Here is a 17,866-nt window from a genome sequence, read left to right as displayed (position 1 = left end):
GCATGCAAAGATTTTCTCAATATTATTCAGGTGAATGACAGAGGTAAAAGTATAAGTACTCCCACTCTTCTCACAAGGGTGGTGGCCTAGTGGTTAAGTCATCAGTCTGCCACCACTGAGGTCCTGGGTTCAAATCCCAGTGCAGGCAAAGATTTTCCCACAATTGTTCATTTAAAAGAATAAGTTCTAATGCCTAAGTGTTTAAGTGTTTAAGTGTATAAGTCTTCACTGGTGGATGAAACATTTTAACAAAAAAATGACTAAGTGTTTCACCCCATTTCCTTGGATAAAACGTTTCAACACCTATGTATAAGTGGGGCACGAGTTGGTGTAGTGGGTTGCACACTCGCCTTTGCACCGAGAGAACGTGAGTTCGCTTCCCGGTGTCGGCGGTTCACTGACCAAGCAAGCGGTCGAGGGTCGGCCGAAGGCCGACCCGAGAACGCCTTTCGCACATACAGGTCTATCAAGTGTCTTCCGAACTGCCGAAGGCAGTTCGGAATATAACCTTTTGCTGAAAAGTATGATTAAGTGTTTAATAAAAATTAAAAAGATTTTCTTTTTTTTTCTTCTTGTTCCATTTTCCAGACTACTTGGTGTCGTGATCAGCCAAACGACGGCAGCGAGAATCGAACCCAGGTCTCCCAGGTGGGAGTCCAGTGCTCTAACCTCTGCGCCAACCAAGTGACTACACTTTCCTTAGTTGTCATTTGAGTTTTTTGACAAGAATTTCACAGAAACAACTAAGTGAAAATGTGTCCCAACCGGGAATTGAACCCAGATCTCCCGGACGGGAGTCCAGTGCTCTAACCTCTGCGCCAACCAAGTGACTACACTTTCATGAGTCGTCATTTGAGTGTCTTAACAAGAAATACACAGAAACAACTAAGTGAAAAAGTGTCCCAACCGGGATTTGAACCCAGGTCTCCCAGACGAGAAACCGGTGAGTTAACCACTAGGCCACAATTTGGCTACACTTTTCTTGATCGTCATTTGAAGATCTTGACTACAAATAGACAGAAACAATTAAGTGAAAATGTTTCCGGACCAAGATTTGAACCACAGTCTCCCAGGTGGGAGTCCAGTGAACAAACCTCTGCGCCACGACACTTTCCTTTGTCATTATTGGAAAGTGTTGACTACAAATACATAGAAACAACTAAGGGAAAATGTTTCCCAACCAGAATTTGAACCCCACATCTTTCAAATTAACACTTTAAAATAGTGGGAACATATAAGAGTTAACTAATAGGATTTTATTATTTACAAAATGTCTTCTTATCCAACTGTCATTGTTTTTATGACCTGATCCAAATGAACAATCTTTCTATTTAGCATCAGTTTTTACATGTATTCCTCATTATTTCTGTTTTATTATGCAGATAATGGAAATATCGTGGCTGATATTGAGGGAATGTACTCACACTTGGCGCAAATGATCCTGGGCCGCTCCCAGCTCCCGTCTGCCCGGCAACCCGCCGTTGGAATATGACGTTGGTAGAAGCCTTCCGAGCACTGGTAGCGCACCACAGCGTGGATGTCATAGTGCGACCTTCGCCGACCTACCAGCTTGGCGTTTTCCACAGCGGGCGGCGTCCCGCACAGGACTGGAAACACAAAGGAGGAGGACATTTTTTGGATCAAAACAATGGAATCAACTGCTCCATTACCTTATATGTACTCAATTCACTCATTTAAAAAATTGGGGTTTATTTCAACAGTTTTCATCTTTTTACCAATCTACACAAAATGTAACAATTTTTTGACAAAACCACACCAAAAGTAGCTTTAAAAAAATGTTTTTTTGTGCTTTTGTTTTAAGGGATTTCTGATAGTAGCACACTGAAGTCCAATTTAGTGAATTTAATGCTAATGGACATTGCAAAACACTGTTGTTTTGATGATGAATGGAAAATGAGTACTTTTTGACTTTTGTGTGTGACATTTGTTGAAAAAATAAACAATGTGACCTCAACATCATTTGCTGACAGTAATGCTTCATTGGCCTCCAATTTCAGTTTTTTATTGGCATGAATTTGTGCCGCATCTGTTCGCCGCGCGTGACCTTTCAGAAAGTCAAATCAAGCCAAATTTCGAGTGCAAGTCCAAAGCAGAGTTGCCTTTATGTTTGCATTGTGGATAAAAAGTCAACAACACTACCTGTTCCTTTCTTGCAGATGTAGGGCAGATTATAGTTGCAGGGCACGTCGTTCCATTTGCCATCTTCATGAGCGATGGTTACAACGCAGTCCTCACCGCCTGCAAAGAAATTATCTGGCTGGCTCTCCCGCCAGTTCTCGTATATCTACAAAAAAAAAAAGAAATAAGTCAATTCACTTTATTTATCGGCAGGCTTGATGGTTTGAAGCCTTACTATACTATGTCGTTTTTTACGAAGAAAAAGCTTTACTATACTATGTCGTCTTCTAAGATAAAAAGCCTTCTTATACTATGTCGTTTTTGAAGCTAAAAAGCCTTACTATACTATGTCGTTTTTTTGCGATAAAAAGCCTTACTATACTATGTCGTTTTTTTGCGATAAAAAGCCTTACTATACTATGTCGTTTTTTGCGATAAAAAGCCTTACTATACTATGTCGTTTTTTTGCGATAAAAAGCCTTACTATACTATGTCGTTTTTTAGGGAAAAAAAGCCTTACTATACTATGTCGTTTTTTTAAAATAAAAAGCCTTACTATACTATGTCGTTTTTTAAAGCAAAAAGCCTTACTATACTATGTCGTTTTTTTAAGAAAAAAAGCCTTACTATACTATGTCGTTTTTTACAAAAAAAAAAGCCTCACTATACAATGTCGTTTTTTATGAAAAAAAAAGCCTTACTATACTATGTCGTTTTTTACGAAAAGAAAGCCTTACTATACTATGTCGTTTTTCACGAAAAAAAAGCCTTACTATACTATGTCGTTTTTTACGAAAAAAAGCCTTACTATACTATGTCGTTTTTTAAAATAAAAAGCCTTACTATACTATGTCGTTTTTTTAAAATAAAAAGCCTTACTATACTATGTCGTTTTTTAAGACAAAAAAGCCTTACTATACTATGTCGTTTTTTAAGACAAAAAAAGCCTTACTATACTATGTCGTTTTTTACGAAAAAAAGCCTTACTATACTATGTCGTTTTTTAAAATAAAAAGCCTTACTATACTATGTCGTTTTTTAAAATAAAAAGCCTTACTATACTATGTCGTTTTTTAAGACAAAAAAGCCTTACTATACTATGTCGTTTTTTAAGACAAAAAAGCCTTACTATACTATGTCGTTTTTTAAGACAAAAAAGCCTTACTATACTATGTCGTTTTTTAAGACAAAAAAGCCTTACTATACTATGTCGTTTTTTAAGACAAAAAAGCCTTACTATACTATGTCGTTTTTTAAGACAAAAAAGCCTTACTATACTATGTCGTTTTTGAAGAGAAAGAGCCTTACTATACTATGTCGTTTTTTAAGAAAAAAAACCTTACTATACTATGTCGTTTTTTTTTCTAGAAAAAAAGCCTTACTATACTATGTCGTTTTTTTAAGAAAAAAAAGCCATACTATCCTATGTCGTTTTTGAAGATAAAAAGCCTTACTATACTATGTCGTTTTTTAAGAAAAAAAGCCTTACTATACTATGTCGTTTTTGAAGAAAAAAAAGCCTTACTATACTATGTCGTTTTTTGAGAAAAAAAGCCTTACTATACTACGTCGTTTTTTACGAAAAAAAAGCCTTACTAAACTATGTCGTTTTTTTCTAGAAAAAAGCCTTACTATACTATGTCGTTTTTTGAGAAAAAAAAGCCTTACTATACTATGTCGTTTTTTTCTAGAAAAAAGCCTTACTATACTATGTCGTTTTTGAAGAGGAAAAAGCCTTACTATACTATGTCGTTTTTTACGGAAAAAAAGCCTTACTATACTATGTCGTTTTTTTCTAGAAAAAAGCCTTACTATACTATGTCGTTTTTTAAAATAAAAAAAGTCTTACTATACTATGTCGTTTTTGAAGAAAAAAAAGCCTTACTATACTATGTCACACTAGACACAGCCCAGTTATAAATGTAAGAATGCCAACTGACCAATTCATTGTTATCAGTCCACTGAAAGTCCTCCTCCACGGTGCGGTCATTCAGACCAAGCCAGGCGTTGTCATGACCAAGACCTGTAAACAACAAGCAATATTTACTCATGTGTTCATTTTCATTGGATTGGACAGAAAGAAGATCACTCAATTCCATCAAATGGATTCTATGACTTAACTGCCAATGGCAGTCAATGAGCTCCAAACTACTTTACTATATATAACTATAGATGTGTATATACGGTACACTTTATTATTGACATATACAAGTTGATTTTATGCCAAAATATCTAGATCGGATTTCTGCAACTTTATTTGGGGTGGCGGTGATTGAACATCCTTAGTTTGTAAATAATTGTGTTGTTTGTACGTGGCAATTTTGACCTTCAACTTACGTACCATTGATGAAGTCCTGCTCATTGGCCGACGTGACGCTGCTCAGGTGAGCGCTGTGCTCTCTGCAGTCTTTCTCCGCGTCTTCCCATGTGTGTCTGTGAGTAAAGTACCTGCCAAATCAAAAGTCAAAATGAAAAAACCCTTCCACCCAATAGGAACTCAACAAAAAAAGCAGAAACGACAACGAAAAAGTAGAGTATGTAACCTGTAGCAGTGTCCATGGAACTTTCTCCAGCCGTGTTCACAGCCCTCGATGTCTAAAGGGAAAAAGCCCATGTCCATCAATATTTATATATAATATTTAGATTTTTTTTTAAATAAATGGATTAAAAGAACTAGATTAAAAGCCCTTAATATTCAGTTTTTTTATAGATCTAAAACAATGTTTATTTTAGCTTTTTTAAAATATATTTTTAGATTTTACAAAATAATTTTTGAACTAAAAACACAGAAAAAATGATTAAAAAATGACCATTATTGATTTAAAAGGGGGAAGATGAGGAATTTTAATATACATCTATATGATCTTCATTTTAATTTGATCCTAAAACAGAAAGTCAGCACTCAAGATTGACTTTCCTGGGCCACAAAAAATGATGCGGCGGGCCACATTTGGCCCCCGGGCCGCCACTTTGACACATGTGATCTAGACTCATTTTTTAGTCACTTTTTGTACCTGTTTTGATACTTTTTCAGTTTAAGTTGAATACAAAAAAAATCGTCTTATATTCGGACCAAGGCGGTAGATCTTTTGTATTTTTTTCCACTCTGACTGTTTTTTTTAGGCTTTAGTTATCAAAAAAACTGAATTTGTGATATGAACAGATCGCCGTGTTGTCTGTCTTTCTCTATTTTACTACTAGATATAAATATATAACATTTGTGCTGGGTTTCTGGTCAATTTGCAAATAAAATCATCCTATTTTGGAGGTGTTTTTCCACCTGCCAAGTGTATTATTTCCTCACCTTTCTCACAGACGTCTCCTCCGTAACTGGGCAAGCAGAGACAAAGGAAAGAATCAATCTTGTCGACGCAAGTGCCTCCATTTTCACACGGCTCCGACTGGCAGTCGTCGACGTCTGCGAGGGAAGAAAAGAAAGAATCTCAATTATAGCTGCCATGAAAGTGAATAGAAGAAGAAGAAGAAAGTGTCCATTTGTGTGACACTCAGCCGCTAACAAAAAATATGTGGCTTAAAAGAAGAGGCGACTTTTGATGTTGGAGAAGCTTTGATGACATTAGGAGAGACTTTAGTATGTATATTTTCTTTTGTATGCGATATAGTTGCCCAAAAAAACCTTTAATATGTTATATTGCCAGGTTCTTTTTTCAATATCATACTTTAGTTAATGTAGTTGTCTTGGTTTATGATAAATAAGATTTGATGTTCAATGAAGCCCCTCAAGTCACTTCAACTTAAAGTTTTCTGAGAGCAGGCTGCCACCAGATGGCGCCACTTTTCTAATGTTGTGTATTCATTCCTACTTGATTTTACATGGCCCGGACCATTTTAGATATAATATTTTTATATATTTCTTAATAAATTGATTAAAAGAACTGGATTAAATGCCCTGAGTATTCATTTTTTTATAGATCAAAAACAATATTTATTTTAGCTATTTTTTAATATATTTTTAGATTTTACAAAATGATTTTTGAACTAAAAACACAGAAAAAATTGATGAAAATATGACAATTATTGATTTAAAAGTGGGAAAATCAGGAAATTCAATACACATCTATACTCTTCATTTTAATTTGATCCAAAAACAGAAAGCCGGTACTCATCATTTACTTTCCCGGGCCGCACAAAATGATGCGGCGGGCCAGATTTGGCCCCCGGGCCGCCACTTTGACACACCCCGAGACAAAAAGGTCAATGTCTTTTTGCGTTTTGAGTGTACGGGCGTCACTCACCAATCTCGCAGTTCTCCCCGGCGTAGCCTTGTGGGCAATAGCAGCTGTAGCCGGTTCCCTGAGGAAGACACTTGCCTCCGTGCAGACATGGGTTTGTCACGCAGGGCTCCACTGAAAGACACCATTCAACATGCGTTAGACATTTAAATATTTCATTGGAATGCTCAAAATCTGTCTACGCCAAGACATCATCATCATTTGGAGAAACCTTGTAAAAATATTCTTCACCTCTTTAGATGGGGAGACATTGGATTTGTCCCCCTGCAGCACTTTTTAAAATAGTCTCATTAGATTTGGATCATAATACATACAGCCATATTTTCTTATTACCATCATCAAACTAAACTATTTTTTTTAATGAATAGTATTATTTTTTTCTGGCACGATTTTAAACATTGCCAAAAATGACTCCTTTGGGAAAGGTGGGTGCTGTAGCCTTAATTTGCATTAATTTTCAATATGGAATGACTATTTAAGCTAATAGGGTTTTGTATAATATCATTTTTCTTGGTTCTATTAGCTTAAATTCATCTTTGAAGGCTCCATTTCTATTTGTGAAATAGTAATTTAGGGTAAAATACTATATGACAATGTGTAATATTACAGTTTGACCTTGTTATTGTTCTACTTGAGCGTTCCCATACATGACACTGTATAATATCAAATATCCTTGAAAAATGATTTTTAAATAAACCTGCCGCCATCCTACAAGGTTAATTAACGCCCCCCCCCCCCAAAGCCCATCCCCCACCCTCCCCCCCACCCGTCCATCCATCCCTCTTTTCACAAAGATCAGAAGCCAAAGCGCCCGAAGCTGGCCATCCTCCGTCGTCATGGTTACCGTCCAGCCCGACGGCGGCGGGTGGCGTGAGAACTTCAGACGTCCTGGCGCAGAAACCAGCAGAGCGACCCCCCGTCGGACGTCTCGGACCCTGCCTTTCAGGCCGCCAAATGCGTGTGGTCCGCTTCTACAATTGCGCATTTCCATATGAATGGACGCAGCAGCACGCGTTTCTCGCCTCCATCCTTTGTTCCGCCATCTCCTACCGTGTGTGTGTATGTGTGTGTAAGACTAAGGTGGAGTGGGCTGAAAATCAATCGTCGGGCGATGATGATGTATTCAAAAAAATCCAGTATTTTAGACAAAGATGGTGAAATCTTCAGAAAATATAGTCAATCGCTGCTATAATAACTACAAATTCCAAAATGATGGATTGAATGTACGACCAGTCGACGTCCAATCAGTTTGAAGTGGTTCATTTGCTGCCACCTTCCTACTTAAAATGGATTGGACGTCTAAAGGGAGAAAAATGCTTTAGAAATGCCATTTTTATAACCTAGAAATTGATTTTTTGTTTAAAAAGGCAATACTACAACAATGCAATAATACTATGAGATGCTACGTCTCAGTCTACAGAAGGTCTCCACCTTGTGGACCTCTTGTGTATGGCTCCACTCGTTTTAACTAGGTCTACAATGTCTTCTGTGTCTGTACTTGCTACTGCAACCAAAAAAATTCCCCAATTTGGGCTGAAATAAAGTTCAAATCGAATCTAATGTATAAATACTGCTAGATTACTAGCATGGTTGCTAACAAGACCACAAAAGCGACCTTGCATCGACTTTGGTCGGCGCTTAGCTCGGCAGAAAATATGTTTATCCGAAGCAAAGCGACCCTATCAAGGACAAGAGCTTCATTCATGCAAAAAATCTGTAAAAAATACTGTTAAAAAACATCCTATGGGCTGAAGGAATACACAACTAAACTGCTTAATTGTGTTTACAATATCTCTTGAATATCAATCAATATGGAACAAATAAATATAAAAATAATATGTATTAATCATTTTTGTCTTTTGTGACAGGAATAAATAAGAGTCAAAAAATTTGGGCATGTTTTTTTTTTTTAAATTCACTATGTTAAGGTAATAACTGTAAAAGAGTGACCAATATTTGATGAAAAAAACAAAACACTGAACCAAACCCGATGAAGCACTTAGTCAAGTTGATCTTATCATGATTGACAGCGTTTCACGTCAGTCAAGGCCAAGTTGCACCTGGAAAAATCTCACGCAATATGACAGGGCGAGTTACGAGCGTAGATAAACCTTGGCGCCATTGGCTCTTCATTAAAGTGAGTGGCACAAAAAGAAAAATCAATAGTGTTTGCAGAAGGAGCTGACGGAGTCAACTCTTCACCAAACAACGCCACTAATACATTCAAACTGGATGGAAAAATGTGCTCCCTGGACAATTCTTCCTGGCATTCAAAACAAATAAATAAATAAATCATTCAAAAAGTCTACAATGGCCAAAAAGTGGTCTTCATAATAATAATATTTAGATATATTCTTTTAATAAATGGTTTAAAAGCCCTGAATATTCATTTTTTTATAGATCTAAAATAATGTTTATTTTAGATTTTTTTTAAATATATTTTTAGATTTGACAAAATGATTTTTGAACTAAAAAGACAGAAAAATGGATTAAAAATGACAATTATTGATTTAAAAGGGGGAAAATCATGTAATATACATCTATACTCTTTATTTTAATTTGATTCTAAAACAGAAAGTCGGCACTCATGATTGACTTTCCCGGGCCGCACAAAATGATCCGGCGGGCCAGATTTGGCCCCCGGGCCGCCACTTTGACACCAGTGGTCTAAAATGTGTTTGTCTAGAGTCTGAAATTTGCCTATAAATACGTTTACATATTCCACATGTATCTGCGCTAAAAAAAAAAAGGAAGTCATCACTCACCAGCTGGGGCCAAAGTGATGGTGCTGACATTGATTCTCCCACTCTCCTCCTCCACGTTGCCGGGCAACGGCGACCCCGAGCCCACAGTCTGGGACCAGGCAGGCTCTTCTTCTTCTATAGGAGAACCTAGAGTGACATTGAGAACTGCTACACTCTCCACGGGGACCCAGTCCAGCAGCGACGCTATTGGCTCAGCCGCGCTGCTCTGGTTGTCCACTAGGGGGAATCCATCGGGTTTTGGCGATCCCACGGTTTGAGTTGGGGACGGGGAGGACACAAACGGAACCGATGGAGACAGAGTTGGAATCAGAGTTGAAAGGGAGGAGCTTAAACTCCATGATGAGGAGGCGGGGTCTCGTTCTGTAAGGGTAGATGGCGATTGGGCTTCGGTTGAAATTCCGGACGGGAGTTTGGACGTGGACATGTGGACAAACGGGGACGTGGGGACGGCGGTGGGCTCGGGGGTGCTCTTTGTCGTGCTTTGTCCTTTTCTATGGGCACGATCCCTAGACCTGGAGCGTTCTCTGGGTTTGCTAGTTCCGGCTAGACGTCGCGAGACGTGAATCTCTCCCTTAGCCTCGGCGCCGGTAATCTCGCCGCTGCCTTCTTCGTCTTTTCCTTTGTCTTCGCCTCGGTTTTTGTCCTCGCCCCGGTTTTTCTTCCCCCGGCCTTTTCCTCCCCTGGGAGCAGCCCTCGTTGTGACTGTGATTGGCGGCTTCTTGCTGAGCGGTGTGGTGGTTTCTCCATCTACGCGAATCCATGCTTCTACGCTGGATGAAGCCGGTTCGGGAGTCGGGGTGGACGGGAGTGTTTGTGGACGTGTCTCCTGGTGGATGGTGGTGGGTAAGGGATGATTAGATGTGGTTGGAGATGTGCTAGGAGTGGAGGATTCTTCCTTGGTGGAGTTTGAGTCGCCCGGGGCCATACTTTTCCACAAAAAAGAGCCTGCAGATGAGAAATTGATTAGATTAGATTACACAGTAGCAAGAGGGTGAGAATACAGACACTGGAAAAGACATTTTAGACCATAGGTGTCAAAGTGGTGGCCCGGGGGCCAAATGTGGCCAACTGCATCATTTTGTGTGGTCCGGGAAAGTAAATGATGAGTGCTGACTTTCTGTTTTAGGATCAAATTAAAATGAGGAGTATAGATGTATATTAGATTTCATGATTTCCCCCTTTTAAATCAATAATTGTCATTTTTAATACATTTTTCTGTGTTTTTAGTTCAAAAATAATTTAGTAAAATCTAAAAGTATACGAGTTCTTTTAATCCATTAATAAAAAAAATGATTTCAACTAAAAGAGCATGTCTATCAACAAGAATGGCACTGAAACGGTGATTCAATTTTAGTCACTTACTATTATTTTATACACAAAGATGACATGTTTGACTTTGGGATGAAGAATATTAGCAAACAATGTAGAGCAGTGATTTCTTTTTCATTGAGCCAAAAAATTGTGGCGGAAAGTGAAATAATGACAATCTTTGTTGCATTCAAGGTATTTTTTAGTTTTTTTTTTTTAAAGAAAAGATGAAAAATGCCTGCGTGAGAAGCACAAAAGGCAAAAGAAGACAAATGGCACATAGAATTAAATTGTAGGACTCATAATGGACTTCATTAGCAATCACTTTCCTTTTTTTGAGGCGTTTGAATGTGTGCAAGTCCCCAAATATCTTTGACAAAATGCCAACATGGGAGATGATGCTGATGAGGCTATTATTCAGGTTAAGAGATGTGCTCCACATCCAATCAATTTGATGTGATGAATCCCCAATGGATACTTAAAAAACATTGATGTCCCAAAGACCAAATGAATACTCTGCTTTATTGCCACAACAAAAGGTGGATTCTATTCCTTAAATTTTCAATAAAAGCAATACTTCAGTACAACATTGCCAAATGTCATTTTCTTTTATTTTCTGGATTTCTATTCAATCCATATTGTTTGCTTTTTCAACCAAAAAATAATCCTGAACTATACCATATAACATAAATGTTAAAATATACACCATCCTAATTCATTCACCTTTGAAATTGTGTTGACATTTTAAACAGGCAAAAAAAGCACAGATGATTGATAACACTAATTAGGGCGCTATCTTTTTTTGCATAATGACAGCCACACAAAAAAATGTATACGTACATATTTATACTTGCCTGTGAATTATTAGTGCCTGTTTTTATTTCAAAGACTTTTCTACTCGGTGCTTTGAAAATGTACTACTTGAAGTTTATAATATCTTTATAAAATATAAGATAATAACATCTGATAGATCATTTGTTATTCTACAGTAGGGGTGATGTATCCATAACTGCAAAATGCCAAATTATGAGTCCGAAATGATAACTTATTTGGGTCTTTTGCCGAAAAAATGCACTTTATGGAAAAGTACTATCAATTTCGTCATACGCAGTTTCTGGATATGATGACAATTAGGCTTTTTGTTGTTTGTTGAGTCAATAATGATGACAAAAAGCCTATGTCCGATTATTATTATTATTAAACAGGAATCTTAAAACCTCAAATTCCCTACCTGGCGATGTTGTGGTGTCCAAATTTGATTGGTCGACGACCTTCTTCATTTTCAAATCTTCATCTTTTGTCTCTTTGGGTGTTTGAGTTCCGGTTCCGACCAAGTAGTTCCAAGGCTTCCAAAAGGACTTGACGATCCCTGAGATGACCTGGGATTGGTAGATTCAAACATTAGTAGTAGTAGTAGTAGTAGTAGTGGTGGCGGACTTTGAAAATACTGGGAAAAAAATTAAAACAAAAATGTGGACCTTCTTTTCCGCTGGAGTCGGAACGACGGGAGGTCGCAGAAAGTCGGGCGAGTCGGGCTCAAAAGGTTCCCCCCAGTCGATGGTCCGACCTGGAAAGATCTGAAGGCTGATGTACGATGGCGAGGACTCGGATGACCAAGGGTCTGAGGCTGGGAATAAATACACTTGGCTTTTAATTTTGGAGTTTGGGGCGTGTGGGTAAAATGTTGCAAAGTGGCCTTACAAGTGTTGACGTTCAAAAGGCTCGTCTCTTCTTCAAGGTCTACCAATCCGGTCCAATTGGAGGGAACTTGGTCGTGGTCCACTGTGGGGTAGAAAAAAATAATAATAATTGTGGAATGGGAGGAGATTAAGGTTAAAAAAGTCTGGGATAATGGGCAGAAAGCATTTCTACTTGTATTAGGTAGCAAAAACAGCAAGGGTGACAGATAATTTAGATACATAACATTTAGATGTTTTTTATATAAATGGATTGAAACAACTAGATCAAAAGTCCTGAATATTCAGTTTTTATACATCTAAAAGTTAAATAAATGTTTATTTGAGCTTTTTTTAAATGTATTTTTAGATTTAACAAAATTATTTTTGAACTAAAAACAGAAAAAAATTATTAAAAAATGACAACTATTGATTTAAAAGGGGAAAAAATCACGAAATTTAATATACATTTTTTTCTATCATTTTAATTTGATCCTAAAACAGAAAATAGGCACTCAAAATTTACTTTCCAGGGCCACACAAAATGATGCGGCGGGCCAGATTTGGCCCCCGGGCCGCCACTTTGACACCAGTGACATACAGCATACAGAATTTCTACCATTTTTTGGTATATCTCCCTTTAAATGTTTTGGAGTCCAGTCCTGCTCAACACAATATAAAAAAACTACAAAAAAATACATTTCTAATTTTAACAAATCAATTTAAGATTACATTTTGATCAGAAAGTTTCAATTTAGTCGAATGACCAATTAATTTCCCTCAGAATGTCCTCAAATTTAAAAAGGATGACAATGGCGGTCAAACATGACAATTGAGTGGAAAAACGTAGAAAACCTTTCATGCTTGGCGTCTTCTCCGTGGCCGCAGATGTTGTGGTAGAGTCAGTCAAGTAGCTCCATGGCTTCCACAGGGAAGAGTAGATTTGAGAAATAGTATCCATCTTCTCCGCTTTACCTTCAGAAATAAAGATGAAAAGCAACTTAATGGACAAGAGCGCTCAAGTCAATGCTTTCTTTACTGGTGTCCATAGATGGAGCTGGGGGGATTTACTGTTGCCATGGCGACCGCACTGGCCGTGGCATGTGCTGTCATTATTAGAGGCGCGATTGGAGGTTTCCACGCTTGCGACCACAGATAGTTTGGGACCTGTCAACGGGATTTTAAAGCGCTTATTATCGCCCTGGACGCTCAATCAAGGGTATTTCGGGAGCTTGGACAACATCATGTTGTCGTACTGTCGAGAATAAATAGATGGAGGTCATAAATATGGGTTTCATAGGGTTTGTAACTTGAATATATTGAATTGAAGAAGGAAAATGATAGTTATTTTTTTTACTGGTCCAAAAACAATGTCCAAATTATTATTATTAAATGTTATAAGGCAGGGGTGTCAGACTTGGGTTGGTTGGTGGGGCGCTTTAACGTCAACTTGATTTTATGTGGACTATTTTAAATAGAATATTTAGATTTTTTTTTGTTATAAATGGATTAAATAACTGGATTAAAAGACCTGAATATTCAGTTTTTTATTGATCTAAAACAATGTTTATTTTAGCTTTTTTTTAAATATATTTTTAGATTTTACTAAATATTTTTTGAACTAAAAACACAGAAAAAATGATTAAAAAATGACAATTATTGATTTAAAAGGGAGAAAATCAGGAAATGTAATATACATCTATACTCTATTTAAATTTGATCCTAAAACAGAAAGCCGACACTCATCATTTACTTTCTCGGGCCGCACAAAATGATACGGTGGGCCAAAATTTGGCCCCCGGGCCGCCACTTTGACACCTGTTATAAGGCAATCAATCCACTTAATAATGGAGATAAATGTCCAATCAATTTTGACAAATGTATTACTTTATAATAAGGAAAAAAATATTTAAAAAACATGTACGTATACATGTTTTAAATTGACCAAAAGCAAATGATTGTATTCTCAATGATTACCTCTATAGCAGTACGCATCGTACAGCGGCGTTGCCTCATCATTGGTCACATTGGGCGCCACGGTGTAAACCCCGGGCTTGTTGCCGCCACAATCCGGGCGAGGGAGGCTAACCGGGTAGCGTACGCTGCCATCCGAGAGCCAACCGGGTGCACAACTATCCAAACCGGCCTTCTGGGCTAGATAAAGTTGCCCCACGGTGGCTAGCTGACCCCCCAGGGAGACGCAGCGGTCCGATGCTGAAGATAGCGACAATCTGCCGGGAACTGAAGTGTGAAACACTTCGCCTAAGGGAAATAGAAGAAGAATAAGAAATGAAAGAAAGGTCATTATTCAAAAAGTTAGAAAAGAAAAATGTTGTTTCTTGATGTCTTGACGGCCAGGCAAAAAATAGCGGGATATATTTAGCGGCAATATTGACTATAAATAAACAAAAGCGATTTTCAATGTCAAAAGGTACTTGGGAAGAAATGGAATTGTGCATGTTTTAAGATATTTGAGCATGATTTAATTGAATTGAATGCTTTTTATAGTCATTTTTTAATGAAATATTGGGACAATGTCATTTACCATCCAGTTCTTTTGCAAAGCAGTAGACGTCAAATAACTCTTTGGGGTCCCTTTTCCCATAATTCCTCACTCCGGCAGAGTATTCTTGGTGTCCAGAGCAGTCTAGTTTATCGGATTGGACAGAATACCTGGAAAGACAAGGAAATGCTTCACTTTTTGCTTTCTATTGTGATTAGTATTAGTATAAAACAAAAAAATTGCGAGCCACGGGGCCAAGCGACCAATCATTAATGGTGTCCTCCTCACCGGACAGTCTGGTCGTCTAGCCAGCCAGCGGCGCAGCTGGCCAAGCCGTCGTGGAAGGCCATCCACATCTGGGCCGACGTGGCCATCTGAGCAGAGTTGTCGCGGCAGGCTCGACGGGCGTCGGTCAAGGAGAGGGCGTAGCGGGCGCTGGGTGCTTGATAGTGAAACACCACACCTGCAACAAAAAAGCGTGGAAAAATCACAATGAGCTGGCTCGCGGTTCTGACAGAATTTCACGGCCCAGCGAGCTAAGAGGACCAAACTGCTGATGCCTTCATTAAAAAACTATTTCACAATAACTCAGGTGGAAAGTGAGACCAAGAACAAAAGGCCAGATAGAGAGAAATGTCGTCTATAAATCAAGACAGTTGTGTGATTGAGTTTTGTTGCATAATTTATGCATCATTAAGCCAAAGGATTCAAACCATGTATACAAACTATATTTTTCTATATGAAATACTTTTAAAAAAATCATGTAAGGGCCTACTTGAAATGTTTTCACTATTGTTTGTGAATATATGTTTGAATTAGGTATTTAAAAAGAAAAGATTGGGTTTTAAAATGTATTTAAATTAAATGTATTACTGTATAATGTACTACTCTCGTCTTCTCTGCGCAGCAGCAATCATTTGGCGTGCAGTAAATAAAATCCAAACTTTATTTATTCTATTTTATTATTTACCTGTTTATTCATGACTATATCAATATTTTGCTTTATTCCCAAAAATGTGTCCTTGGAATCATTCAGTAATTTGTATTCAAAATAAAGGAGGATAATATTACAATGGACTGTCAATCAAAAGCCGTAAAATATTGCTTATGGTTTTTATGTACTAAAAACTAAAAATGTCATTAATGCATGAAGGGTTCAACAATTTCACAGTTATGGCTATGCATGAATATGCCATTAAACTCAGCCCCCCCCACCCCCAAATATAAATAAATAAATCATCATAAAGACAATAAAAGTGTAAGCGCCGCAGATCTTACCGTAGACCACCAGGGGCACAGCGTCTCTCTCATAGTCGTTGCCCTTGACAACCTGACAGTGGTAAGTGCCCGAGTCGTTGCTACGCAGGCTGGATATCTCCATGGTAGCGTTGAGGCGATTTGCAGCATAAGCGGGCAGTTTGACGCGCCCACTGAAAGCTTGATTCACCTTAATCACGTCACCTTGGGCACACAACACATTTCACCGTGAGAAAGCATGCCATTTTAGACAAGAACGGAGCAAAAGTCAACTTTAGCTTTTTCATTTCGTCCATATTTCTGCACCACGTTTGACCTTGAGGGTAAGAAATGAGAATTAAAATGAGTGTGGAGGGACAGTTGGAGCTTTGAATAAAATTTGGACTGATTTGTAGGTTAGAGTCAGAAAAACAATGATTCTTAATGGCATTTTTAAGCTATTTTCCAATTTTTGTGACTCCCATTTGCATGATTTTGCATTAAGTAAGATCATGTACCGTATTTTCACGACTATAAGGCGCACATAAAAGTCTTAAAATTTCTCCAAAATAGACAGGGCGCCTTATAATCCAGTGCGCCTTATATATGAACCAATACTAAAAATTTTATCACAATAAAATTAAATAAATCAGTCAATACGCTACACTATCCTCTTCAGCTCTCAATACTACGGCAAGCAGCCCCCGACCCTAGAAAAAGTACTGCGCAGTACTGCTGGGATATATAAGTCTTTTATCAATACACCCAATGGATTGGGATAGTAATGCTAGCTACTAGTTAGCTACTATTTGCGAATCGATTGTAGCCTGACATCGACCTCAACACAACTTTACAAAGCATGAAAGACAGCCTTGGAATAGTAACGCTAGCTACTACTTAGCTACTATTTGCCTGTCTGCGTCTATAAAAACGATGCGTCCTTTCTGTGTGTAAAATACAGAAATAGCACTTGATACTGACACTGCGGCTAAAAATACCATGCGCCATATAGTCGTGAAAATACAGTAATAATGCTCATTTTGTCACATTGATATTATTTGACATAACGGAGGAAGATCACCTACTGCTCGGACAGAAAAAAATACAGGCACATATTCCTTTTCCATACCGCTTATCCTCACAAGTGTCATGACGGAGTCTATGTCAGCCAACAGAATGGGTTTATTTTCCAAAGAAGGGGATTATGGGTGTTGGCTCAGCAAAATCCAATCCATTGCTTTCAGTTAAATACCATCTGAGTCAGCACTATTTCACGTTGAAGGACATTTATTGGCATTGATCCCCCATTGGGTGTTTGAGGCTGTATTACCTTCGGCTGTCAGTACAACCAGCTCCGGCGGGGGGCTTCGTCCGCCGGTGGGGGGCCTGTCCAGAGTCCACATGAGGCGGATGTTGGGATCGGATGTGGCGGCGGCGTCGGCGAGGGTGAAAACGCAGGGAAGCACGGCTTCACCCGCTAACGGTTGTTGTACAGTAGGATGGGTGATCCTCCGCATGTTGACGATGGAGGAGGGTGCGCCTGTTGGGATGAAAAATAAATGAGATGGGGGGGAAAGGGAAATGAGTTTTGGTAGACAATTTCATCAGAGGACATTGATATTTTCTGATTAAAGCGTCAATTGGTCGTCTCATTGATTAGAGTTGTGGCTGTACTGTAGGACTGAAGGAATGGTAATGGGGGTCAGCTCTGGCTTTAAACCAATTTGTCTGCTAATCAGACATGGGGGATTCATTAGGAACTTTCACACCGTCCTCGTGAAGAAAAAAAAGTGGTGTGATCATTAGGAGAATACAAAGTGTATCCAAGGGAAATTTGCATTGGTTGGGCTTTTTCCATTTATTTTTTTACTCATGATATTCGTATCAATGTCATTTTTTTTAAAGATACTGTGCTTAAAAGGTCTGAAAAAAGGGTGTCAAACTCTGGTTAGCGGGCCGCTTTAACGTCAACTTGATTTCATGCGG

General features: G+C 38.4%; 1 protein-coding gene across 1 annotated transcript in view; it reads right to left on the bottom strand.

Moving 5' to 3' along the window:
- LOC144201146 (neurocan core protein-like) overlaps nt 1–17,866 on the bottom strand; it is a 30,422-nt gene that overhangs the window by 1,966 nt on the left and 10,590 nt on the right. Inside the window, exons 4-20 of the mRNA XM_077723555.1 lie at nt 17,211–17,420; nt 15,923–16,105; nt 14,933–15,107; nt 14,687–14,814; nt 14,119–14,403; nt 12,997–13,116; nt 12,167–12,247; nt 11,944–12,092; nt 11,697–11,844; nt 9,158–10,102; nt 6,396–6,506; nt 5,444–5,557; nt 4,683–4,734; nt 4,481–4,587; nt 4,080–4,162; nt 2,161–2,305; nt 1,425–1,607 (exon numbers count right to left, since the gene is read on the bottom strand). Of these exons, the coding sequence (XP_077579681.1) occupies nt 1,425–1,607; nt 2,161–2,305; nt 4,080–4,162; nt 4,481–4,587; nt 4,683–4,734; nt 5,444–5,557; nt 6,396–6,506; nt 9,158–10,102; nt 11,697–11,844; nt 11,944–12,092; nt 12,167–12,247; nt 12,997–13,116; nt 14,119–14,403; nt 14,687–14,814; nt 14,933–15,107; nt 15,923–16,105; nt 17,211–17,420 (3,219 nt within the window). The remainder of the gene's footprint in view (nt 1–1,424; nt 1,608–2,160; nt 2,306–4,079; nt 4,163–4,480; nt 4,588–4,682; nt 4,735–5,443; nt 5,558–6,395; nt 6,507–9,157; nt 10,103–11,696; nt 11,845–11,943; nt 12,093–12,166; nt 12,248–12,996; nt 13,117–14,118; nt 14,404–14,686; nt 14,815–14,932; nt 15,108–15,922; nt 16,106–17,210; nt 17,421–17,866) is intronic.

Source organism: Stigmatopora nigra, chromosome 9, assembly GCF_051989575.1.
Source record: "Stigmatopora nigra isolate UIUO_SnigA chromosome 9, RoL_Snig_1.1, whole genome shotgun sequence".
NCBI lineage: Eukaryota > Metazoa > Chordata > Actinopteri > Syngnathiformes > Syngnathidae > Stigmatopora > Stigmatopora nigra.
This window is presented reverse-complemented; position numbering and strand designations above follow the sequence as displayed.